The sequence below is a fragment of the Mytilus trossulus genome, chromosome 1 (genome assembly GCF_036588685.1).
Source record: "Mytilus trossulus isolate FHL-02 chromosome 1, PNRI_Mtr1.1.1.hap1, whole genome shotgun sequence".
Lineage (NCBI taxonomy): Eukaryota > Metazoa > Mollusca > Bivalvia > Mytilida > Mytilidae > Mytilus > Mytilus trossulus.
In genome coordinates, this window is record NC_086373.1 from 13,725,610 (window position 1) to 13,752,301 (window position 26,692).

General features: G+C 33.4%; 1 protein-coding gene across 3 annotated transcripts in view; it reads left to right on the top strand.

The window, feature by feature from the left end:
- Window positions 1–26,009, top strand: part of LOC134715826 (peroxidasin-like) — a 60,773-nt gene extending 34,764 nt beyond the window's left edge. For all 3 annotated transcript variants that reach the window (XM_063578316.1, XM_063578325.1, XM_063578334.1), the window contains 13 exons: window positions 2,025–2,191; window positions 2,884–3,153; window positions 3,819–3,935; window positions 4,547–4,711; window positions 5,153–5,419; window positions 5,727–5,993; window positions 6,991–7,230; window positions 7,712–8,992; window positions 9,322–9,439; window positions 9,769–9,977; window positions 11,991–12,256; window positions 12,762–12,881; window positions 23,398–26,009. In XM_063578316.1, the coding sequence (XP_063434386.1) occupies window positions 2,025–2,191; window positions 2,884–3,153; window positions 3,819–3,935; window positions 4,547–4,711; window positions 5,153–5,419; window positions 5,727–5,993; window positions 6,991–7,230; window positions 7,712–8,992; window positions 9,322–9,439; window positions 9,769–9,977; window positions 11,991–12,256; window positions 12,762–12,881; window positions 23,398–23,493 (3,583 nt within the window). In that variant the 3' untranslated portion in view covers window positions 23,494–26,009. The remainder of the gene's footprint in view (window positions 1–2,024; window positions 2,192–2,883; window positions 3,154–3,818; window positions 3,936–4,546; window positions 4,712–5,152; window positions 5,420–5,726; window positions 5,994–6,990; window positions 7,231–7,711; window positions 8,993–9,321; window positions 9,440–9,768; window positions 9,978–11,990; window positions 12,257–12,761; window positions 12,882–23,397) is intronic.
- The last annotated feature ends 683 nt before the right edge of the window (window positions 26,010–26,692 follow it).

A 26,692-nucleotide genomic window follows, 5' to 3' on the forward strand; every position in this document is an offset into this window, starting at 1 on the left:
GTTTGCTTTTTGCAATCATAACTAGAAATGTGATAAAGCAACTATCACAACAGAATTACAAAAAAGTTTTATCATCTAAATATTTCTGAGCATCTCCTATGGGTTTAACCAGAAACCCATGGTCAAACAAACAAATAGAATTTTACCATAAAATCCTTGTATTATCAAGATCCAATGGCTCATTCTTACAACAAGAAATAGCCAACTCAACAATAGGGGTGATGATCAACCCCTTAAGAAAGCATCTCTGGGTTTCCTGCATCTTTGAAACCACAGAGTGGGCCTGTCTAGGCAGTGCCATTTCGATTTTTTATTTATCCTAGACACACTAGGATTGTCACAGTTCTCAGTGTGATAGTATTATTTCCTCTATGAACTTTATATTTTCCTGATTTTATCAAAATCATGATTAAACTGTTCAACAAACAGGATGAGATAATGGACCATTAATCTCACTAAAAGAAGCCTTAAAGGCTTCTGAAAACCTTAATGCAGGATCAAAAGACGTATCAAATTCAACTCCGGCTGGACTATCATCAGCCATGGCACAAACTCCAAAAAGAGGTACATACACCGTATCATTTCAGTAGATCAGATCAAAAATTAGAACTAAATCTTCATAAAAGTAAGCCTCTAATGGCAAAATTCAAATAAAGCAGCAGGTTTCTCTACAAACTCTGCTAGAGTTGAAGGCAGTGAAACTGTCTCAAACCTCATGATTCATACAGGTTCTTTACTTCATTAATAATAATGAGTAAATGTATCAATATACATTTGTACATGCCTATCTTAAATCTCAACAGCACTTTCGTGAGAAACATTCACAAATCAAGTAGATTTTGAAGTTATACAAGTAGCACTAGATTTTAAAACTTACTTTTTACAGGTTCTGTTGCTTTGTCAATTATTTCCAATTGCCATGCCATTATGACCTATTATAAAACTACTAGGTTTTATAACTGTTTAAGAAGAGGATTTATTCAAAATACCTCTTGATTTCCTATTAAATTTATCATCTTTAATTTCTAAAACATTCCAGAGGTGATGAAAATCATAACCATCACCCTAGTAAGTGTAAACATCATTCTAAACAACTTGCAAATACAATACATTTGCATAAACAAATTCAGCCATTGTAATACAAAAATGTGTACCTGTGCAGGTAAAACACGTGTAAATTGTGAAGAGTACTCACAACCTTCAGGTGAATAGAAATACTTTTAGATATCTACCTGTTTAACAAACAGGAGTATGAATTTTAAGTAACACATGTGCCGTACATCGTACTAATGCAAAAACTTAATGAATATATAAAATTGTCATACATCGTAGACAATAAAATATTTAATTAATTTCAATGAACACTTGTCATACATCGTAGACAAGAAATTTTTAAATTCATTTCCATCAACACTTGTCATACATCGTAGACAATTGAGGAATTATTATTTGTAAATAACAAAATAACATTAGAACTTGTCGTACTTCGTAGACAAGTTTATGTAACTTTAATAACTTTCTCCCAAATTTAAGATAAAAATAAAATAACTAAAAAGAACTCACGTGAAGTGTCCACTTCACCCTCAAGAAAAATAATGACAAGTTATTATGGAACAGGTGCTTATATACTAGGGTCAAGGTCACTGGCCAGTTATGGTCTGGTCAGGTATAGTTTGTTTCTTTAAACAGAGATATTATATGTAAGCTTCACCCCTCAAAGAGAAGTTAAGCTAATTCATTACTTGAGACCGAAGGCGAAATATGAATAAGAATAACTATGTGTAAATATATTGAAATATCAAAAGATTTCAGTTTGCAAAATCTGACCTCTTGGTTTAGGGGTGTGCAAAATGAAAACAAGTTAAACTTAACAACTTTTAATTCTGTTTTATATTGACATGCTTTTTAAAGTTACATAGTTTTAAATCTGGAGAAAAGTTAATAATAATCTATTCGATCAGAAAGTAAATATATTTATTTGATTTTTTTTTTTTTCATTTTGAAACCTCATGCTTATATTTTAGATACCAATTAGACTTCAGTGACCCACGGATTAATCAATTAGAAGATGGAACACTCATGATATACAACACCAAGAAATCAGACAGGGGAGACTATCAATGTATGGCTAGAAACCCATCAGGAGAAGTCAAAGCTAAAAAGGTCCAGTTAAGATATTCTGAGGCTGAAGGTATGGCTTACATAGTGATTAGGCTAATTACTAACAAAAAAGGAGATTATTCAAAAGCATTGTATTTTGGGTGGTTGCTGTTGTCGTCAGTTGTCTATAAAATCAAGCTATTATCTGTTTATCCCTTGAATATTAAAAATCTTAACACTCATAAAAAGAAAAGACTACGAACCTACCATCAGGTTTCATGTCAGCATATACTTTACATTAGGCAGCAGGTTCAGATTAATAGCTCATCAACTGGGTCAAGTATGAAATTGTCCTTGAATTTTTAACAGACTACAAATAAGAGCTTAGGCAAATGTGTTTTCCAACATCATGTGAACATGCCTTACTATGTAATTCATTTTAAAATAAAAGTTTTTTTTTAAATCCCTCTCTTACAGTTTACGACATACCTAAAGCAGGGTTATCATTAGTTATCAATAGCTCACAGTTTTACTGGTTAATTATTCAGTATTAATTTTGAAAATTTTCTGATTGGTTTAAACCACAAAATTTATACTCAACAAATAAGTCTTCCGTTGATTCGTTTTATAACATTATAATGTTGCTTTAAAAAAACAGGCATTTGTCTAAAATCCATGAAAATTGGCCTTCTCAAAATATTAACTTTTACATAAAGATACAGTATAGTATTTAAAATGCCAGTATTAGTTTTGATTTTATTATTTTTTTTCTCCCTTATTTAGTTGCACCACGGTTCATTGCTACTCCCCAGGATGTAACAACATCAGTGGGTAATTCAGTACAATTAACCTGCCAAGCTACAGGTCACCCTGAACCACAGATACAATGGACCAAGAATGGTAACCAGTTATCTCCCTCTAATAGAATCAGTGTCATGTCCAATGGAGACCTACACGTAAATAATGTACACACAGAGGACCAAGGATTATACAGATGTACTGGTGTCAGTAGTGCAGGCTCTATAGGAGCTGCTGCTAGGATTGCAGTACATCGTAAGTTAACAATTTTTATTTTTACAAACCCTTACATAATAGATTGTACAGTATCATTCATCTATTTGTGAATAAATGTATATCAGAGACATTTGATTTGAATAAAAAAAAAGTCTTTAAGGTGGTATGTAACACTACAGGGAGATAACTCTGTAAAGTCAGCTAAACGTTTTAATTACGTTGGGTTGTAAAAGGAATATTAAGCTCCTCAGTGATCAAAATTGGACTTTGTCAAATTGCTATATAACCAGTGTAATTTTTCTAAGTAAACGGTTGGTTAAAATTTTTAAAAAATTTAAAACTTTTGTTAAAATGTCAAAGTAAATACTTTGACAAAATTTTATAAAAATAAAACGAGCCAAATTAATTTTAGTGAAAGTGTTGGGTACCACCTTAACACACAGTAAAAGGTATGTTTAAACTTGTCTACCTTGGTTCTAAGTAGATTATGAGAGATTTTGTTGAATGTTGGTAAAAAAAAAGGTTGATACACATTTAAAACAGATTTCTCATCTGCTTACCATCAATTCTCAAACTTGATAGCTAGTTGACCAATACTTTTTGCAAATTCAAATCAAAAAGGTATTTGGATGTACACCAACCAAGCAAAGTACAGTAAGTATGTCGAGGTCAATTCATTAATTTTGTGATTATTCAATTTTCAGAGCCACCAAAATTCCTAACAGAACCATCTGACGTACAAGTAACTGGAGGAAGCACAGCCACATTTAGATGTGAAGTTTCAGGAACTCCAACTCCACGTATCCTTTGGATTCAAGGAGGTTTGTCAAACATATGGATTGATAGATCTGCACTTTTTAATCTGAAAATTACAGAATCTAAGGGTACAGTTTATATAATGGATTCTAATGAAAAGATGATTTCATGTTACTGGTCAAACAGGTGTTCAGTCACACTTTTAAGAACTGCCCAATGATTTGATTGGCTCTCTGACTATTGTCACTGTTTCAATATATAGGTTCAGTAAAAGAGGGGTAAAAGATACCAAACTCATAGATCGAAAATAAATTGACAACGCCATGGCTAAAAATGAAAAAAGACAAACAGACAAATAACAGTACACAAGACACACCATAGAAAACTAAAGACTTAGCAACACGAACCCCACCAAAAACTGGGTGTGATCTCAGGTTCTTGGAAAGGGTAAGCATTTCCACAGGTACCACTCTTTGACTTAGGTCAGTAGTAACCCAAATAAATAGAATTTAAGAAAACATAAGCAAAAAGGTATAATATAGACTTATTTTTAGGCTTAACTTTTAATTTTTCAAAGGAAATACGAAATAACAAAAATTCATTTTTCAAAAAAAGAAAATTTTGACTAGGGTCAAAGAGCTTATAATATTTAACACTTATTGATTTTTTCCTCCAGTTGGTAGCCCTTTACCTCGAGAAGAAAGATTTGACGTACAGAATGATGGTCGTTTACTACAGATCAGATATGTTGAAGAGAAAGATAAAGGACTGTATACCTGCAGAGCCATTAATGATGTAGCTACTGTAGAGGTTTCAGCAGAACTAACCATACTTCAACAGTGTAAGTTCATCTGTAAAATTAATAAGCAGTAGTTCCCTCATTGTTTCAGTAGCAACCTTTTTAAGTTGAAAAGATAAAGTAATAAGTATGCAGTAAATTTTTTAAAGTTTGACTTAAACAAAGAGACAATAATTGGTTGATTGCGGTTTAATGCATTGTAAGTACACATGAGCTATGTGGCAGTGAGAACAAATATTGTCAAAATAGTGCAATTAGAATTGAGGATAAAATCTCCATCACATAGTACTGAATTAATTTTATAAAAAATTAAAAAAATTAAAAATATATATTTATCAACATGATTTCAGTATGAATTAATTGTCTGTATGAGTAAAATTATCAGACTGCATTAGAACTGAATACCATTGTACTAGCTGTTTTCATACCTTAAGATTTATTTTACTCCATTTAGCTATGATTTTACTATGTTTTCTGTTACAGCCACTCCAATAGCAGCCAGTAGAGAATCCACAGTGGACACTTATGCTGGAGCAGATATAATCCTCCACTGTACATCTGATGGAGAACCTACTCCACAGTTCCGGTGGATAAAAGATGGGACGTTTATACAGAACTCCCACAAGTTCTCCTTACAAGGGAATCGTATGATAATAAGGAATGTTTTACAGAGTGATCAAGGCAGTTATGAATGTTATGCTGAGAACACAGTTGGATTTGCTAGAAATACAGTGGCACTCAGAGTGTTTGGTAGGTTTTCTAGTGAACAATTTCAGTATTTGTATCGTTTATTTACTTAATTTTTTTACTTTTTATATGTCTAATAAAAAGAATGGTTTTGCCAAGCCGTTTTAAAAGATTATTCCCTACAATTATTATACCCCCTCTCAACAAAGCTAGGTGTATTTTATAATTATCATGTTTGTTTGTCTGTCACCCTTTTCAAATGTGATTTTTTGATATTAGCTTTTAAAAGTATCTCTTGGCCAAATAATTAGAATGTTTATAAAATGTCACAGACCCTTATGTCCATTAACCTTATTTTGTTGATTTTTAGGTGAGGAGAAAACTTACCCAGGAAATAGGTTTGTTGACCAGGCAATAGAGCAAGCCACACAAAGAGTGGACACAGCTATTAATCAAACTAGAGCTCAGTATTTTAACAAAGACAAAAAGCACTCAGTACAAGATATGTTGGCAATTTTCAGATATCCATCTGCTGATGCCTTGGGAATTGCTAGAGCAGAAGAAATTTTTGAACAGACCCTACAAATTATTCATGACCAAGTGAAAGAAGGACATCAGTATGACTTAAAAGATACTGGTAAGGATTATTCTAATGCATCATCGTTTGCAACATTCATTTTGATTGGATAACATCACCAATTATCATGGCATCAATTTATGATTTACAATTGATTCTAGGAAAATGATCGCACAGACGATGTATGACAATTTTTTTTAAATCTGTGATTTGACATTGTTTTCTATCAGTTTCAATAGAATGGAGTAACTTTTTTGTATTTTAAGCTCCGACGGTATCAATTGGTGATTTGATGGTCAGAAATTAAGTTTACTGGCAACACATTACAGTTATCTCCTAACTATTCAATAAGCAAAGTATATATTAGTCCAAAAGTTATTTGATCAAATTAGATATTATTTGAACTAGATCTGATTATCCTTGCAAAGCACATTAGCTCACTCCAGTTTTTGATGGGTTTTGTGTTGGTCAGTCTTAAGTTTTCTTAGTTGCGGTATCGTAGCTCTTAGGTTCTTATGTTATTTTTTGACTATTTGCGGACTGCAAATAGTCAAAAAATAACATAAGGACCTAAGAGCTACGATACCGCAGCTAAAGTTTTCTATGCATTGTTTTGGATTGTTTGTCTGTTTTTTCCATATTGCATTATCAGTTGATTTTCAACTTTTAATATGAGTTTTGATTGTCCCTTTGGTATCTTTCACCTCGTCTATACAACTTATAAATTAAAATCAGAAAAGAACGGTTTTCCAGATCTATATATATTTTGTTCAAAATAGATTTATTTGAGGGGCATAAAGAGGGGGGTTTCTGCTAGGAAGAATGCAAAATAAAATTGCCATTTCACGATGAACGAACAATAAAAAATTTCCTGCACATTGATCTTTTTACAGATTTCACAAAACACTGTGAATAACAAACCTTTTTCACAGCTGCACATGAAATAAAATGGTAAAATACTTTGCATGAAAATAATCCTTTACCACCCTCTTTATTGAAAGTGATGGAGCAAATAAATACAAATTTTGAACTTATATTGATTATATATTTGTTACAGCTGCAGAATCCTATACAGACATTATTTCCCCTGGCCATCTGATGCTGATAGCCAACATGTCTGGATGTTTGTCTGTACCGCGGGATATTCTTAACTGTAACAACATGTGTTATCACCGCAAATATCGTACATTAGATGGAACATGTAATAATTTACAGAACCCAACCTGGGGATCTTCTGTGACTGGATTTAAAAGATTGTTACCGCCCATTTATGAAAATGGATTCAATACACCTGTAGGTACGTGCACACTTATGTATATTTCCATTCTCAATTTTAGATTTTACACTTACGTGAAAATTTATATTTCATCAAGGTATGTCCTTAAATACTATCTGTTTATATTGGATTCTCTTACGGATTGGTTTTTGTTAAAACTTGTATGGATATTTGTCTATCAACTGTAAAATTAAACTATTAGTTTTTCATGTTCTAAAACCCAAATTGGGGTCTGGGGCAGAAATGTAGATTCATGTTTAAATAATACTTTTTCAATAAGTAAGTTTTACACATAAACATAGTATTGTGAGAGTTATATGAACAGAAATTTAATGTCCTACGGATCTTTTTATTTGATACATGGTAATAGGTACATTTGCATTCTATAAGAAGTTTATAAGTGTTTTTCTTTACTTTTATTGGTTATAATTCCTAAGTTAAGAAACTTTATCTTGTAGACTAAATATTTAATAAAAAAAAATATGTCGATTTTCTTATTCAGGTTGGACACAATCAAAGCTGTACAATGGGATACATTTACCAAGCCCTCGTCTTGTGTCGTCACTACTAATGTCGACTGATCATGTGACAGAAGATGAGAAATATACACACATGTTAATGCAGTGGGGTCAGTTTGCTGACCATGACATGGACTTAACTCCTCAGTCCATCAGTTATGCACAGTTTAGTGATGGTCGTAGGTGTAATGAGACATGTGATAAATCCTACCCTTGTTATCCCATCCCTGTTCCAAGAAGTGATAACAGAATAACCTCCCATGCCTGTTTGGGATTTACAAGAAGTAGTGCCTTGTGTAATTCTGGTTCTACATCTATTTTTTATAAGACTTTTGCTCCTAGAGAACAATTGAATGTGATCACAGCATTTATTGATGGAAGCAGTGTTTATGGTAGCAGTGACTTTGAAGCACAGAGATTACGTGAATCAACCGGATTAATGAGAGTTGGAGTTCTCTCAACTGGTGGGAAGCGATTACTTCCCTTTGATAATTCTGGTTTCTTACACCACCTTGATTGTCAGGTGGAGCCAAACAAGAAAAGGGTTCCTTGTTTTAGAGCTGGTGATCCTCGTGCTAATGAACAAATTGCTTTAACAGCAATGCATACTTTATTCATGCGATACCATAATCATCTAGTTTCAAGATTTTCCTTACTGAATCCACACTGGGACGGCAACATGTTATATCATGAAACTAGAAAAGTAATGGGTGCTATAATGCAGCATATCACATACCATCAATGGTTGCCAAAGATAATAGGTGAAAGTGGAATGAAGAAATTAGGACTTTACAGACTTTATGACCCAAATGTTAATCCATCAATTGCCAATGAATTTGCCACAGCTGCATTTAGATTTGGACATTCTTTGATTCAACCAATCATTTTAAGGCTGAACGAAAGTTTCCAGCCAATCCCTGAAGGCAATTTACCATTACACCAAGCCTTCTTTTCACCACATAGAATAATTGAAGAAGGTGGAATCGATCCAATTTTACGGGGACTTGTTGCATTCTCCGCTAAAAAGAGAATGCCAGATGAGATGATGAATTCTGAGTTGACGGAAAAGTTATTCTCACTGGCTAATGTAGTTGGCCAGGATTTAGCCTCACTGAATATACAGAGGGGTAGAGATCATGCCCTTCCATTTTATAATGAGTATAGAAAACTATGTGGATTACCAGAAGCTAATGTATTTAGTGATTTACGAAATGAAATATCACCAAGAGTTTTATCAAAACTTCAGGATCTATACAATCATCCAGGTAAGGAATTTATTCTCGTTAAAGTATACATGATAGATCATTGATAAAAAAATCAGTTGTCAAAAAGTTATTACAAAAAAATAATCCGATAACGTTACATTAATTATGTGTAAGGAAACTTATTCTGAATCAGATTCAGCTGTATTGTTAACATTGTTCTAAATGACTGCTAAATGAGTTTAAAAAATCAAAAGTTTCCATATAAAGGCAATTTTCTTCAAAACAAAGTATAAACTGATTATTACTTTTGTTGAATATATATAATAAAATTAAGTTTATAAACAGCAGAAATGAGGCTTCATATAATTCCTCCATACTTTATATTTTAGGAAATATTGATTTATTTGTTGGTGGAATGGCAGAAACTCCATTAGAAGGAGCTAAAGTTGGACCAACTTTTATGTGTATTATTGTGGATCAGTTCAAAAGACTTAGAGATGGGGATAGGTATAATTTAATATCAGTTTTCTTTTTTATGACATCTGCATAGTCGACCAAACTTGAACAGTGCATAAAATGTTTTCATATTTTGCCATTTATGATAAATTTTTGGATTTTCCCAGAAGATCCTATTTAACCATCATTATTGTGCATACTAACTTTTAAAAGAACAAAGTGAAAAATATACAAAAAAATCTTCAAAAACTTTAGATGAATTCAAGAGTTACAAATTGTGCATGTTGTTAGTAAGTCTTGTAATTTTTTGTAGTGGTAAGCAACTATTCTTTTACCATGTTCTGTACAAGTATGTCACAGTATTTCTTTTGTCAATGTAGATTTTGGTATGAGAATCCTGGTGTGTTCACTGTAGATCAGTTAAGTGCCATAAAACAGATGACATTATCTAGTGTAATGTGTGATGGTGGTGACAACATCAACAAAGTACAGAAAGACGTGTTTCTCCGAGTCCATGACAAGTCAGAATACCTAAGCTGTGACAAAATACCCAAACTTAATGTCAATATGTGGTCAGACTGCTGTGCAGGTTTGATAATTTCTATTTTTTTTTGTCATTGTCTCATTCTTCTGTGATGCTTATTTTTTAATAGAGTATTTTTAAGCATTATTTATCAGATAAAATATATCAATGTGTTAATTATAAAAAAAAAGAAGATATTGATTTTTTTTTTGACAAACTCTCAACCAGAGACCAATAAAAGATGTAGACAGCCCTCTCACATACATATAAAAAAGAAGAAAATATTGTGTGATTGATACAGTAAGAACTCATTGTTCAATGATGTTTTTTTTATGCCAATTGACCTTTGTTCAACTGGTGTATCGCATTCCAAAAAATGAATTCAAAAGATTGGTGTTTAGATGTGAATAAAAGGAGGTGTGTAGTATTAGTCAATAAGACAGCAACCCAATTACACAAACAATAAAAATCTCTATAGTGTGATATGAAAAATATCTTTTAAGGTTGTACCTAATTCTACAGGGAGATAACTCAGTAAAATCAGCAAAATATTTAATCAAATTGTATTGTTAAGGAAATATTAAGCTTCTCGAAGATCAAAATTAGTGTTAAACAAACTGCTATATATCCAATGAAATTTTCAGAGTAAGTGATTGCTTCACGTTTTTTGGAAATTTTATATTTTTGTCAAATAAAATGTTATGCCAAAATTTTATAAAAATTAAATGAACAACATTAATTTTAGTCAAAGTGTTTGGTACCACCTTAGAGAGAAATTGATTACAGATCATTTCCATGGATTGAACTTTCTAAATCAAGAATAATACCACCTCCAAATTTACCAGTGACATTACCATATTATTATACCCCACGCAACAAATTGTGGAGGGTATAATGTTTTTGACCCGTCCGTCCGTCAGTCCGTCCTTCTGTCAGTCCGTCCGTCTGTCAGTCCGTCCGTCCGTCCGTTAGTCCTGTTTCTTGTCATCGCAACTCCTCTCAAACCACTCAACAGAATTTCATGAAACCTTTTCAGATAATAAGGGCATACTATGTAGTTGTGCATATCGACGGGAAATTGCGATTCAATTTTTTTTCTAGGAGTTGCGCCCCTTTGAACTTATTTACTTTAGTGTACTACTGCAACAGTTTGTCATCGCAACTCCTCTCAAACCACAAAACAGAATTTCACAAAACATTCAGTTAATAAGGACATACTATGAAGTTGTGCATATCGACGGGAAATTGCGATTCAATTTTTTTTCTAGGAGTTACGCCCCTTTGAACTTATTTACTTTAACGTGCTACTGCAACAGTTTGTCATCGCAACTCCTCTCAAACCACACAACAGAATTTCACGAAACCTTTTCAGTAAATAAGGACATACTATGTAGTTGTGCATATCGACGGGAAATTGCGATTTAATTTTTTTTCTAGGAGTTACTCCCCTTTGAACTTATTTACTTTAGTGTACTACTGCAACAGTTTGTCATTGCAACTCCTCTCAAACCACTCAACAGAATTTCATGAAACCTTTTCAGATAATAAGGACATACTATGTAGTTGTGCATATTGACGGGAAATTTTGATTCAATTTTTTTTTCTAGGAGTTGCGCCCCTTTGAACTTATTTACTTTAGTGTACTACTGCAACAGTTTGTCATCGCAACTCCTCTCAAACCACAAAACAGAATGTCACAAAACCTTTTCAGTTAATAAGGACATACTATGTAGTTGTGCATATCGACGGGAAATTTTGATTCAATTTTTTTTCTAGGAGTTACGCCCCTTTGAACTTATTTGCTTCAATGTACTTCTGCAACAGTTTGTCATCTCAACTCCTCTGAAACCACACAACAGAATTTCATGAAATTTTGTAGATAATAAGGACATAATATGCATGTAGATGTGCATATTGACAGGAAATTATTATTCAATATTTTTTCTTATACTATTTTTTTCCTTACACTTATTTGATTTCTCTAATGACAATGTGGGGACGTTGGGTATGTGAGCGTGCTCACTAAGGTTCTTTAATTTAAAAAGTTTTTATTACATATATAATATTTGATTTGAACAGATTGTAGTAAAGCCGGTGATTTCCAGTCCATAACAAGTCAGTACTCCCGTAGCAGACAATCTCGACAATTCTCATTCAGAAATGATTTTACACAACTACAAAATGATGGACCAAGACAACCAGTTAGACATGAGTTTGATAGAACTGTCTATGATGATCAAATTAAAGTGTTTAACAACCATATCCACCAGTTTGAGACTAGAATTGATAATATGGAGACCACAATAAGTGATCTGACAGATTCTATGACATTCATGGAGAAAAAGGTATGTGCATGTACTAGTGCTGTCAGATAAAAGGGGGATACATGTAGTTGGAAAGGCCACTATATCTTTTTCACAATATTTTCATTTCCAATAAATAGCAAAAAACTGTAATATATTTGTGAGCAGATTGAAGGTCACAACATGTCTTGTTATACTGGGTTTATCATAGGTTATTATTAAATTTGTGTTTGTGGACTTTATTAAAGCTGACCTTTTTTGCGCTAATTGACCTTCTGGTAAAAGAATTTGCAAAACATACACTTTTGGTGTGAGACATCAAATATTTCCTGTTGGAATGTAGAGAAAAATGAATGTTTTTAACCTCTCTATTAGTGGGAAACTCATGGTTGGGGTATTGAACTTTAACAGTTAGTATGATAACTTAATATTTACAAATGAAATAAATGTAGGTAAATACATTTATATGAATTGTATGCCAAACTGTAATAGCTATAACTTAAGATTGAATGGTATCATAGAAATAAAAATGTCTTTCCTATTACAGATGAAAAAGATGCATAGACAGATGAAACATCAGAAGAAATTTTGTAAAGATGAAACTGGAAGAAAGAGGAGAGACCAAGATACCTGGAAAGTTGATGATTGTAAAACATGTTTATGCAAGGTAAATATAGTCTGTGTGTTACATTATTACAGATATGAATTTACTGTATATTCTATAGTCTATACTATACTTCTCAAAAACAAAGTCATAAGTCCTGTTCCAATAATCATTATACTGTTAATTCAGAAATTATTGCAATTTGTGAAGAATAGACAAAAAAGCCAGTTAATTAATGTGATTCCAGGAAATTCTGCATACAGATAATCAGATAACAGAATGCAGGTTCTTATTATTGCAATTTTCATCCAATTGGGTTATTTGAATAAGTTTAACCATGCAATAGTTTCTGATTTTTTTTGCTCCATTTATGGTCAGTATGTTTTCTGGTCTGTGAATCCGTATGTTCACTCGTGCATCTGTCCTGCTTCAATTTAAAGTTTTCGGTCAAGGTAGTTTTTGATGAAGTTGAAGTACAATCAACTTGAAACTTAGTACACATGTTCCCTATGATATGATATTTCTAATTTTATTGCCAAATTAGTTTTTACCCCATTTTCACGGTCCACTGAACATAGAAAATGATAGTGCGGATGGGGCATCTTGTACTATGGACACATTCTTGTTTTTTTTTCTTTGATCTTTACAATTTTCGCCAAATCTCACGCATTAGCTGCATTAAACATAATGCAATACTAAAATTTGTAATCTGTCAGTGAAGTGAAGATGTTTATTGGGGATTTGCTATAAAAAAAAAAAGAATTGCATATTTCAAAAGCATATTAAAGCTGAGAGTTTATACAAGAACTGATATGTTGGTAAAAAGTCTATAGCTTAGAAATCGGCTATTGGTACTTTACGGAACGGAACGGAACGGAACGGAACGGAACAGAATTTCATTTAAGGTATCCAAAGGGGGCATTTATCAAAATTTCGAAAAATCTTTAAAACAAAACAAACTTTAAAATTTCTGTGTTTTACGGTTTTCCATATACAAATAACACAAATGTATACTTAATCTCATCTTCACAGGTGAAATGTGCAATAATGTATAACATCGGGAACTATTCTGTAAATGAATATGTCGGATTGTCCTGATAAATTATCATGAAATTAACGCATTTGCAAGTCATGCATTATGATATCTAGACTGACCTCACGTCGTCCTTTCCCACGATGATTAGAAACATTGGTTCTGATTTTAACTTTTTAAATTTATTATTCCGTTCCGTTCCGTTCCGCAAAGTACCAATTGCTCTGAGGAATTGGTATTTAACGGAATCGAACGGAAACAGACATCTTTAATGTAATTAAAGCAGTATGATAAAAAAATTGTCTGACACCTCTTTTTGCATAAGTGGTATGTGTTTTAGATAGCATTTTCGACTTGATCAATAAAAAAAATTTTAACACAAAGGCAGGTTACACAAAAAGTCTTTCTCCTTCCATCGGTAATTATATTTAAAAAAAGAGGCCTACAACAGCCCGTTCCGACGATGATTAGAGACAGTGATCAAGTTGAATCTGATTTAAACTTTTTAATTTATTATTCCGTTCCGTTCCGTTCCGTTCCGCAAAGTACCAATTGCTCTGAGGAATTGGTATTTAACGGAATCGAACGGAAACAGACATTTATAAAGTAATAAAAGCAGTATGATGGAAAAAAAAATGTGTCTGACACCCCTTTTTGCACGAGAAATAAGTGTTTTAGATAGCATTCCCGACCAGATAAATAATTAAGAATTTAACACAAAGACCGGATAGACAAAAAGTCTTATTTCTTCCATTGGTAATTATATTTTTTAAAAGAGGCCTTCCACCTTTCGTTCCGACGAGGATTAGAAACAGTGATCAAGTTGAATATGATTTAAACTTTTTAATTTATTATTCCGTTCCGTTCCGTTCCGCAAAGTACCAATTGCTCTGAGGAATTGGTATTTAACGGAATCGAACGGAACCAGACATTTATAATGTAATAAAAGCAGTATGATAAAAAAAAATGTGTCTGACACCCCTTTTTGCAGAAGAAATAAGTGTTTTAGATAGCATTCCCGACCAGATAAATAATTAAGAATTTAAAACAAAGGCAGCTTAGACAAAAACAAAAAATCTTACGCCTTCCATTGGTTATTATATTTTTTAAAAGAGGCCTTCCACCTCTCGTGCCGACGAGAATTAGAAACAGTAATCAAGTTGAATCTGATTTAAACTTTTTAATTTATTATTCCGTTCCGTTCCGTTCCGCAAAGTACCAATTGCTCTGAGGAATTGGTATTTAACGGAATCGAACGGAACCAGACATTTATAATGTAATAAAAGCAGTATGATGAAAAAAATGTGTCTGACACCCCTTTTTGCAGAAGAAATAAGTGTTTTAGATAGCATTCCCGACCAGATAAATAATTAAGAATTTAAAACAAAGGCAGCTTAGACAAAAAAAAATCTTACTCCTTCCATTGGTAATTATATTTTTCAAAAGAGGCCTTCCACCTCTCGTGCCGACGAGGATTAGAAACAGTAATCAAGTTGAATCTGATTTAAACTTTTTAATTTATTATTCCGTTCCGTTCCGTTCCGCAAAGTACCAATTGCTCTGAGGAATTGGTATTTAACGGAATCGAACGGAACCAGACATTTATAATGTAATAAAAGCAGTATGATAAAAAAATTGTCTGACACCTCTTTTTGCATGAGTGGTATGTGTTTTAGATAGCATTTTCGACTTGATCAATAATAAAAAATTTAACACAAAGGCAGGTTACACAAAAAGTCTTTCTCCTTCCATCGGTAATTATATTTTTTTAAAGAGGCCTTCCACCTCTCGTTCCGACGATGATTAGAAACAGTAATCAAGTTGAATCTGATTTAAACTTTTTAATTTATTATTCCGTTCCGTTCCGTTCCGCAAAGTACCAATTGCTCTGAGGAATTGGTATTTAACGAAATCGAACGGAAACAGACATCTATAATGTAATAAAAGCAGTATGATAAAAAAATTGTCTGACACCTCTTTTTGCATGAGTGGTATGTGTTTTAGATAGCATTTTCGACTTGATCAATAATAAAAAATTTAACACAAAGGCAGGTTACACAAAAAGTCTTTCTCCTTCCATCGGTAATTATATTTTAAAAAAGAGGCCTTCAACAGCCCGTTCCGACGATGATTAGAGACAGTGATCAAGTTGAATCTGATTTAAACTTTTTAATTTATTATTCCGTTCCGTTCCGTTCCGCAAAGTACCAATTGCTCTGAGGAATTGGTATTTAACGGAATCGAACGGAAACCGACATCTATAATGTAATAAAAGCAGTATGATAAAAACAAGTCAGACCCTTCTTTTTTGAATGAGTGGTAAGTGTTTTAGATAGCATTTCGACTTGATCAATATTTAAATAAACAGCTGCGCCATGAGCGCATGATACGCCCGTCGTCTTGTGAAAAAACATAAATCTTTTTTGAATAACACAGGGTTGTACAGGATGTCATGCTTAGTATATCCTGACTCCTTCCTTATTCCCGCTCAATAGGAAGATTCATCATTGTACAAGATGTATTTGGAAACCCGACGCAACATTAGCCTGTTAAGTTTTAAGCAACATGTGAAAAAAAATCTCTTTTTTTACAAAAACTCAATAACTCGAAAATATAAAAATGAATCATCACCAAAAAGTATACAGATCTTTAGATTAATATAAAGAAGTGTGTAAAGTTTTAAGCAATAATCATAAATCGTTTTTGAGATATGGTGCGACATGTAAACCCCCCCTTTTTTTTTTTACAAAATACTCAATAACTCAAAAATGAAATTTTGAATCATCACCAAAACGTATACAGATCTTAAGATTAATATAACAAAGACATGTGTAAAGTTTTAAGCAATAATCATAAATCGTTTTTTTGATATGGTGCGACATGTAAACCCCCCTTTTTTTTTTTACAAAATACTCAATAACTCAAAAATGAAATTTTGAATCATCACCAAAACGTATACAGATCTTAAGATTAATATAACAAAGACATGTGTAAAGTTTTAAGTAATAATCATAAATCGTTTTTGAGATATGGTGCGACATGTGAAAAAAACACACCCCTGTTTTAGTTACAAAGTGCCGTAACTCAAAAAGTTGTAATCTTATTTTCACAAAAAAAACTCCCCCTTTTTTACAAAATACTCAATAACTCAAAAATTAAATTTTGAATCATCACCAAAAAGTATACAGATATTAAGATTAATATAACTAAGAAGTATTTAAAGTTTAAAGCCATAATCAAGAATCGTTTTTGAGATACGGTGCGACATGTGAAAAACACACACCCCTGTTTTAGTTACAAAGTGCCGTAACTCAAAAAGTTGTAATCTTATTTTCACAAAAGAGTATACAGATCATTTGACCATCATAAGAAACAACTATGTTAAGTTTCATGAAATTTGGATAAGTCGTTCTCAAGTTACGGTGCGACATGTTTACACCGGACAGACGGACAGACGGGCGGACGGACGGACACTGGACATTTGTATACCATAATACGTCCCGTCAAAATTGACGGACGTATAAAAAATAACACAAAGACAGGTTAGACAAAAGGTCTTTCTTCTTCCATTGGTAATTATAAATTAAAAAAGGGGCCTTCCGAAGATGATTAGAAACAGTGATCAAAACTTGACAGACAAAAGATTGACGTGCGAGTTTAACACAATGTTATGTGATGCCTGAAACACTTCTCAAGCAACGTGGGTCCTATTTGGCACCACAAATAGCAGAGATCTACAAAAAGCTTGGCTGTGACAAAGAGACGTCTGCAGTACTCAAACTTTATTTATAGAACGAACAACATAAAAACAAGTACACAATCCCGAACCTAATAACCGTTACACTATCCCCCCTTTTCTTTATAAACAGACAGTTCTCAATAAGAATATCTCTTATTTTTTGGCACAAATGTTTTTGTCAATCTTTGAAACGTAAGGGTTGGTTTATTTTGCGTCCATATCGACTGATTTTAGGTGGGTGCTTTACTTTTGTCATCTGATGATTCCCAGGTAAGTCTGGAGCCTGTGTCCTCGACTCACTGGAATCTGAACTGTCATCCATCTTGGGTGAAATCTTTGGATTTAAGGCATCATTGAGAGACCCTATCTTCTTGGTTACGTTTGCATGGGTTTTACTACCACTTGAGACTGGACTCAGTGTCCCCGAATCACGTGATATAATCTCCTTCTGTTCTGATTCATCATCTTGTTTGGTTGAATTCTTGCCCGAATCTAAACTTTGTATCGTCTGTTCTAATGAACATATGATATAGTCTTCAAATAGTGAATTCTCTTTCTTTGAACTATCAGATTTATCGTCGTTAGCCGCATCATAAGCATCTGAAATTTCGACAACAAATTCTTGCGATAGCTTAATATTCTTGTTCTCAAACCCACCTGAGTCTGGAGCCTGTGTCCTCGGCTCATGTGGCACATTTGAACCAATCGCACTTACCTCGTCCATGTCTGAAACATTATCTTTTTCAAGATTATCCTGTAGGCGAGTTTCCACTAAAACCGACCCAGTGTTGTTATTGTCTTGTAAGGAAGCTGGGTCTAAAACATCAACAATACTTTCTTTTAGACTTTCAACTCCTCCATATACATCTGTCTCGTCCATGGGCTTTAAAGTATCTAAAGTGGGTTACATTTCAGCCGTCACTCTTGATATTTGGCAATCATTTTCTGTTCGATACCGTCCTGGTATCAGCTCATTATTTATCAGCAGATCACCTTATTTGGCCATTATGATACCATCTACTTCTTTCAGTAAGTCTATTCCAATCAAAATATCATCTCTTATGGGGGCAATGCATACTTTCCAAATTATCTCCTTTTTACCCAGTTGAAGCTTTGCAACAATATTTATGTCAGCCTCCATTTCTTTCCCATTTTCTGCATTCAATAAGCAAGCTTTTATACCGGTAGTACCGCTCAAACCAATACAATTTGCAAAGGATCTTGAAAGTACCGTTACATCTGCTCCTGTATCAACAATAGCATCGACCTTATTGCCATTGACTTGAATTGGAATGAGTAAATCTTGTCCTCTGCCAATTTGATAATATATCTCCTTTCACAATCAGCACCAGTATCTTGTCTTCTCATAGGGCTGGGGGATCGTGATCTTTTTGGACAATCACGTTTGAAATGGCTTTTATCGCCACAAAAATAACATCCCGTTGACTGTGCTGTCAAGGTAGCTGGTTTTGAATCATGCAGCATGGCCCTTTCTAAAAGATCTCTTAGTGCTTTGATTTCATTCTGTAATGTTTGATTATCTGGTTTCCGAAATGAATTTACCAACTGTCTAACGCTGTCCATCCCTTCATATTGGTCAGTACTCTTTTCCTCTTCATCTTTCCACGTAACGCGTCTGGTCCTTTGTTTTGTATTATAATCAACATCCCTGCCCAACGTAGCATGATAATTGTGTTGCTGTTGTACAACAATATCTAGTGCTGAAGATACAGTCTTAGGTTGGTGGTTTAAAGCTTCATATGCTATTTTGGCGTTCTTGTGGCCCTTCAAAAAGTGTTCCGCTGCAAGTTCCTCTTGTAACTCGATACTACTTGTTGGGTATGCTCTTGAGACTAATCGTCTTACTTCTTCAGCAAACTCTTCATTCTTTTCATTGTGTTGTCTTAAATCAGATAGTTTTTTTCGTGCAGTGGATGGGGGCTCTTTTCGGTTGAACCTGTTTTCCATGTGACGCGAATTGGATTCAAAAGTATCTCTTTCCTGTCGAGGAATTGCGGTCATAAATTTACTCGCCTGTCCTCGCAGGCATTCAATGAACCTATCTAAATTTTCCTCCTCTTTCCATTCGTTTCTCCTAGCTTCCCTGTTGAATGGGATAATAAACCCCTCATAATCATCCTTACCGTCGAATGTTGGAAGTTTTTGGTGGGGAACGTCACTATTTGGTACTTTTTGTCTTGTCTGCTGTGTATTGTTACTACTGTGCATAGCTTCAATATCACTAGAAAACGAAGGTTGTATGTTTCTTATCAAATCTTGTCTATTATTTGTGTTCATAGAACTCGACCTAGACTCCCATCTTTCTATAGTGCTTAACAACGGTTTAAAAGGGGGGAGTGTTGTGGTATCCCTTGGTGTTGATGACAATGGTGTGTGTGAATTAGCATTTAGTCTGGGACTGTTCCCGCGACCAAACTGCAAACTCCCGTTCTGTCTGTCATCATCTAAATTCTGTGTTGTTGTATCCCTTTGTGTTGATGACAATGGTGTGTGTGAATTTGCATTTGGTCTGGGACTGTTCCCGCGACCAAACTGCAAACTTCCGGTCTGTATGTCATCATCTGTATTCTGGGACGATGGCCTGGGACTGTTCCCTCGACCGAACTGCAAATATCCTATTGGTTGATTATCTAAACTAAATGAAGGTGGTCTGGGACTGTTCCCACGACCGAACTGTAAAACCGATTTCGGCTTGCTATCTTGACCGAACAGAGATTGTCTGTGACTGTTCTCTTGGCCAACCTGAAAACTGTCAACTGGTTTGTTTTCACCTAACTTAGGGTCTAGGTGTTCATTATTTCCATCATATAATCCATATTTTGGACAAATAGAAGACCCAGAAAAATCGTCAACTTGTGTAACCGGAAGTATTAGTTCCTGTGCTCTTAATGTCGGATTTCGATGTCTCCCGGTTCTGCAAAAACGTATTGTTCAATTCTTCTATACTTCTACTTTGTTGGTAGAGTAGCTGCATTGTATTGGCAGAAACCTCATCATGTTTTCTAAACATATGTTATGGTGTCAGCCAAGGTTCCCATGCCGTTCCCCATTCTTTCTAACACGTTAAGCATTTTTATGCCCAACTGATCACCATTTGGCGGGGAATCTTCGCTGACTTTTCGATCAGAACCCGTCTCTACTACTGTATCGTCATTCATGTTTATTATTAAATTGCAATTTATAAAAGATTGTTATTTTCAATCCTGTGGATCGACGTGTACTGAAAATGATTCCCTATCTAACCAATACTATCGGCATATGTCAAGTGGTAATCTTCTAAACCACTTTTGTGCCCATATTCTTTTAGGATGAAGCCCGTCTCTTAGCAGGTGAAAATTAATATTTTGTCTGTTGTGTGATTACGAGTGGAATAGACCTGAGATAGTTGTGTAGAACAGTTTCACTCATAAGTCCTTTATTTTCTAAATTCGATCTGTAATACTTAAAAAACACGTATTACATGAAACAGTCTAAAAATATGCAAATTATTATGATACAAAATGCAAATCTTGACTAAAATAAAATAAAAATTAAAAAATAAAAATGTTTTTGTATGTCCGGTAATTTGGTGACGACGTCGGAGCCACCGGAATTATTTTTTTTCAAATGCAAATTTTCGTCAGCTAAATTTTTTGTAAAATTAAAACAATTTTCAGTATTTAAAGTATAAAAATCATACGATCTCACCGGAATAATTATGTTTGGGTTGTGATTGACGGGGATCCGCTTCTGGATCGCCCATCGTCGACTCACGTGGTTTTCAAAACTGGCAACTTTCCGATGAATTTCCAAACTTCTCAGTCGAATAAATTCACAATAGTCGACACTTCTGACACCAGTGTGATGCCTGAAACATTTCTCAAGCAACGTGGCTCCTATTTGGCACCACAAATAGCAGAGATCTACAAAAAGCTTGGCTGTGACAAAAAGACGTCTGCAGTACTCAAACTTTATTTATAGAACGAACAACATAAAAACAAGTACACAATCCCGAACCCAATAACCGTTACAGTAATTAAAAAATTGACACTGTCATAGTTTAAGTACACTTGTATTTCTACATCAAAAGCTTATGTCATTCGCACTGTATATTGTCAAAGTTGCGGACTTCTAATTTAATAAAAGGTTGATTTTGATATTTTCATTTGTAACCACTGTAATGACGCCGGGTATAATTGACGAGAGCTTTGTTTTTATTCAAGACATTTTTTTTTATTTTTTTTTTAACTTAAATACACATGCATGATATTCATTAGCACAATTTAAAACTTACATTCAAATGAATTCCAAGATGATCAACATTACTTTAGACATACAAATGTAGCAACTCATTCCGAAATTTAATAATTAACGACAACATTTTTTTGCCCATTTCATCATTTTTTTTCCCGAAAATTTTAAAATATAATAAGGAATGGATGGATTTTGGGTAACCTGCATTTGTGTTAAATTATTTATTAATGATCAGGTCGAGAATGCTATATAAAACAGTTACCACTCATTCAAAAAAAGAAGTGTCAGCCTTTTTTTTATCATACTGATTTTATTACATTTGTAGATGTCTGTTTCCGTTCGATTCCGTTAAATACCAATTCCTCAGAGCAATTGGTACTTTGCGGAACGGAACGGAACGGAATAATAAATTAAAAAGTTTAAATCAGATTCAACTTGATTAAGTTTTCTAATTCTCGTCGGCACGAGAGGTGGAAGGCCTCTTTTAAAAAATATAATAACCAATGGAAGGCGTAAGATTTTTTGTGTAACCTGCCTTTGTGTTAAATTCTTAATTATTTATCAGGTCGGGAATGCTATCTAAAACACTTATTTCTCGTGCAAAAAGGGGTGTCAGACACATTTTTTTTTCCATCATACTGCTTTTATTACTTTATAAATGTCTGTTTCCGTTCGATTCCGTTAAATACCAATTCCTCAGAGCAATTGGTACTTTGCGGAACGGAACGGAACGGAACGGAATAATAAATTAAAAAGTTTAAATCAGATTCAACTTGATCACTGTCTCTAATCATCGTCGGAACGGGCTGTTGTAGGCCTCTTTTTTAAAATATAATTACCGATGGAAGGAGAAAGACTTTTTGTGTAACCTGCCTTTGTGTTAAAAATTTTTTTATTGATCAAGTCGAAAATGCTATCTAAAACACATACCACTTATGCAAAAAGAGGTGTCAGACAATTTTTTTTTATCATACTGCTTTAATTACATTAAAGATGTCTGTTTCCGTTCGATTCCGTTAAATACCAATTCCTCAGAGCAATTGGTACTTTGCGGAACGGAACGGAACGGAATAATAAATTTAAAAAGTTAAAATCAAAACCAATGTTTCTAATCATCGTGGGAAAGGACGACGTGAGGTCAGTCTAGATATCATAATGCATGACTTGCAAATGCGTTAATTTCATGATAATTTATCAGGACAATCCGACATATTCATTTACAGAATAGTTCCCGATGTTATACATTATTGCACATTTCACCTGTGAAGATGAGATTAAGTATACATTTGTGTTATTTGTATATGGAAAACCGTAAAACACAGAAATTTTAAAGTTTGTTTTGTTTTAAAGATTTTTCGAAATTTTGATAAATGCCCCCTTTGGATACCTTAAATGAAATTCTGTTCCGTTCCGTTCCGTTCCGTTCGGTTCCGTTCCGTTCCGTAAAGTACCAATAGCCTAGAAATCCTCAAATAAAAATTATGATATCTTTTGGTTCATGTGTTTAATTTGGATAAGTCTTTTATTTGACCTTCTGCTATTTGTCTTTTCAGAAAGGAACAATTGAATGTGAAAAAGAGGTTTGTGAGATGACCCATAACTGTGAAAGACCCACTCAAGTTCCTGGAGAGTGTTGTCCTAGATGCTGACCTTTGACCTTTTAACTGTTTCATTGAAGACAAATGGCTACGCCATGTAAAGAATGTATATCTCACTGCCATAATGTGATATTTTTATGTAAGGTCTGACTTTGCGAGATCTCATCCTTTTTATTTTAAAAGAGTTTTTTATAACATTATCATGAAATGATATCAGGCATTTAAATGTTAGGGTAGATGGGGTTTTTGTTATATAGGTTTTTGCCTATATATATGATATTTTTGAGGACATTTAAAAAAACTAGTAGACTGTCAATTGTTGATTGAAGAATACAATAGTGCATTGATCTAATACTGATTTAAAAGAGAAAAGAATGAAAATAACAAGACTCTGGTTTGCTCTGGTCACTCCAGTTGACCAATGTTATTGTGATGTAAGAATGATTGTTTTGTATACAGCAGTGATCCTAATTATTGTCAGATATTACATGTACATACCGGTAGTAAGTTTTTGGTAAGAGTAAAAATGTGCTTCATAAATAAGCAAATACAGTTTTCCTATATACAAAGGTGATAAGGACGTCACCCCCTATCAATAAAGTATTGAAGTTGACCCCCACGAATAGAGTTGACTTTAGCACAGTAGGTTTGACTGTACTTGAACAATGATGGACAGTCTAAAATCCTCATATTCCTGCCACAATGCATGAAATTGTAAATCTTATGTTACACTTTAAATTGTGAAACCTCATTGGCATGACAATATCAAAATTTGTGATGTCGTCTTCCATTTTGATAAAATATAAATCTCTCTCAGGTTTATTTTTTTCTTACGATTTTCTATATCATATTGATTCAGATTTTGCTACTTCAAGATTTTGGGGACTTGGTGAGTCACATTTATAAAAAACAAAACATTTTAATTAAAGTAAATTTTCTATGTTTTTTTATAACAGCTTTTGCTCTTTGATATATTCCCCATTTCTATTCTCATTTTTCAACTTAATATTTGAATTTTTTTGATACAAACAAAAATGCTTATCTTTTTTCACAATGAGAATACTATTCAAAGATATAGCCAATATATTGCATGTACTCGTTTACAAGTATTTGATTGTATGAGTTAGTTTTTGGTGAAAGAAAAAACATATGTAAAAGAGAAATGAAGTTTTCTGTAAAAGGTAGTGTAGATTTGTATCGACACTAATACCATGGTGCTATTTTATATATATAATGACAAGCCATAGAGGGTAACCATTGTCATAAATATCTCATTTAAATATATACAGCTCATAATGCTTTTTAGATTATTTACATTATATTGTTTTTTTACATCTGCCAGTGCTTTTATATGTAATTATTATTTTTGCACTTGATTTAATATTTGTTTTTTATTTAAAAATAAAAAAGCATTTTTATGGTAGTTTTATTTTATCGTAGTTAGCAACTATTTTGTTCATTTTGTATCATTACGCACATCAAAAATGCATTATATGTATTATGACTTGTTTTTGTAAGAACATTCATATCATTGTTAAAAAAATCTTCATACTGTCATAATTCTTACTTCTAAAATGAATAACTTTAATTATACAATGTACTTACTAATAATAGGAATCAGGCAATGCAAGCTTCACTAGGTTAAAAAGCTTCAAGGTGCTCTAGTTCTTCATGTTAAATTCATATAAATTATGAAATTTCTTGTTAAACATAACATAAATAATTAGAAAATATGCATCAAGAGTTATGTTCCCTTACTCTATCTTGAAAAGTTTTCGTTTGATACCATATCATTAATTGCAGTATATCTGCAAAACTATTTTCAACAAAATTGACAGTCATTTCCCCTTATACTTAACATACACATTATTTAAAAGTAACATGCAAGTTTAAATAAAATTTTAAATAGGTGTCCATGTATGATGTATTTTTATAGCACATGTCGAAACAAATATCTGCCAGTCAACTTTAAATGATTTGCTTTTAGTATTTGTTTTGGGTTTACTTGTAAGTGAATATGTTTAAGACATTTTTTTTTAATCTCAGGGTTTTACAATCTTATAACTTTATTTTGAAGTGAAGATTCTTGCACATGTTTGGTACTGATTTCTGAAGTGAAGATTCTTGCACATGTTTGGTACTGATTTCTGAAGTGAAGATTCTTGCACATGTTTGGTACTGATTTCTGAGGTGAAGATTCTTGCACATGTACTGATTTCTGAAGTGAAGATTCTTGTACATGTTTGGTACTGATTTCTGAAGTGAAGATTCTTGCACATGTTTGGTACTGATTTCTGAAGTGAAGATTCTTGCACATGTTTGGTACTGATTTTAAGTACTTTCACCTGTGTAATTGTTAAATCAATGTACTATAAATCTGACACAATAAAAATCTTTGAGGCAAGGTTTGTTGCCTACTATTATTTTTTAAATTTTATGCACAGCTATCAGGGTAACAGAGAATGAAGCTTTTTTGGTTCTTACAAAAAAATATATATCATGTAAAGAAATCCCAACACAGTTGATATTAACATTTTTGAAATAAAACTGAAAAGTTCATTCAATAATTTGACTTTGTTTTTCATTTTGTGAAGTTACAAACATGTTTTTGAGCTTCTTCAAAGTATACATGAGGGACGTTATAATAATGATAAATTCTGTCCATCTTACTCATAGTTATAGTTTCCACTGAAGGTCAGGGTATACTTGGTTTTCCTCTATGCTTCCCAACTTAATTCTTTGCCTTTCTGCTCAAGCGCTATGAATCTGTGGTTCCTGAATCTTTGTCATGTTTTCATGAGTTTCATGTGAGCATGTTAGAAATTGTGCAATATACCTTCATATCCAATGCTCAACATGTCTGCCTAATATTTTAAGCCAGGGTGTCAGTAGAGAGTGAAAGCTCACAGTATATCTTGTGTTTAACTTAAAGAAGATATAGAGCATACATCAATGAGATAAGCCATGGTGTAGTGGATAGAGCATTGGACAACAAACACAAGGGTTCCTGGTTATCCCCATTCTAGGGAAAAAATTTCAGAAACTTAATTTTCGTCTTTCTCCCGTAACCATTTGCGAGTATGGTCTTAAAAAACGATGCTAGCCCTTTGGAAGGGGACAATAAATGACTGGTCTGTGTTAACAGAGAGCAATATCTCCACGTAAAGGACACCAATTTCGATTTTAAAAAAGAGCATGCTAACGCAGCTTTAAGGCAGCACTCGTACCCTCAAAGTAGAAAGGGATTAAT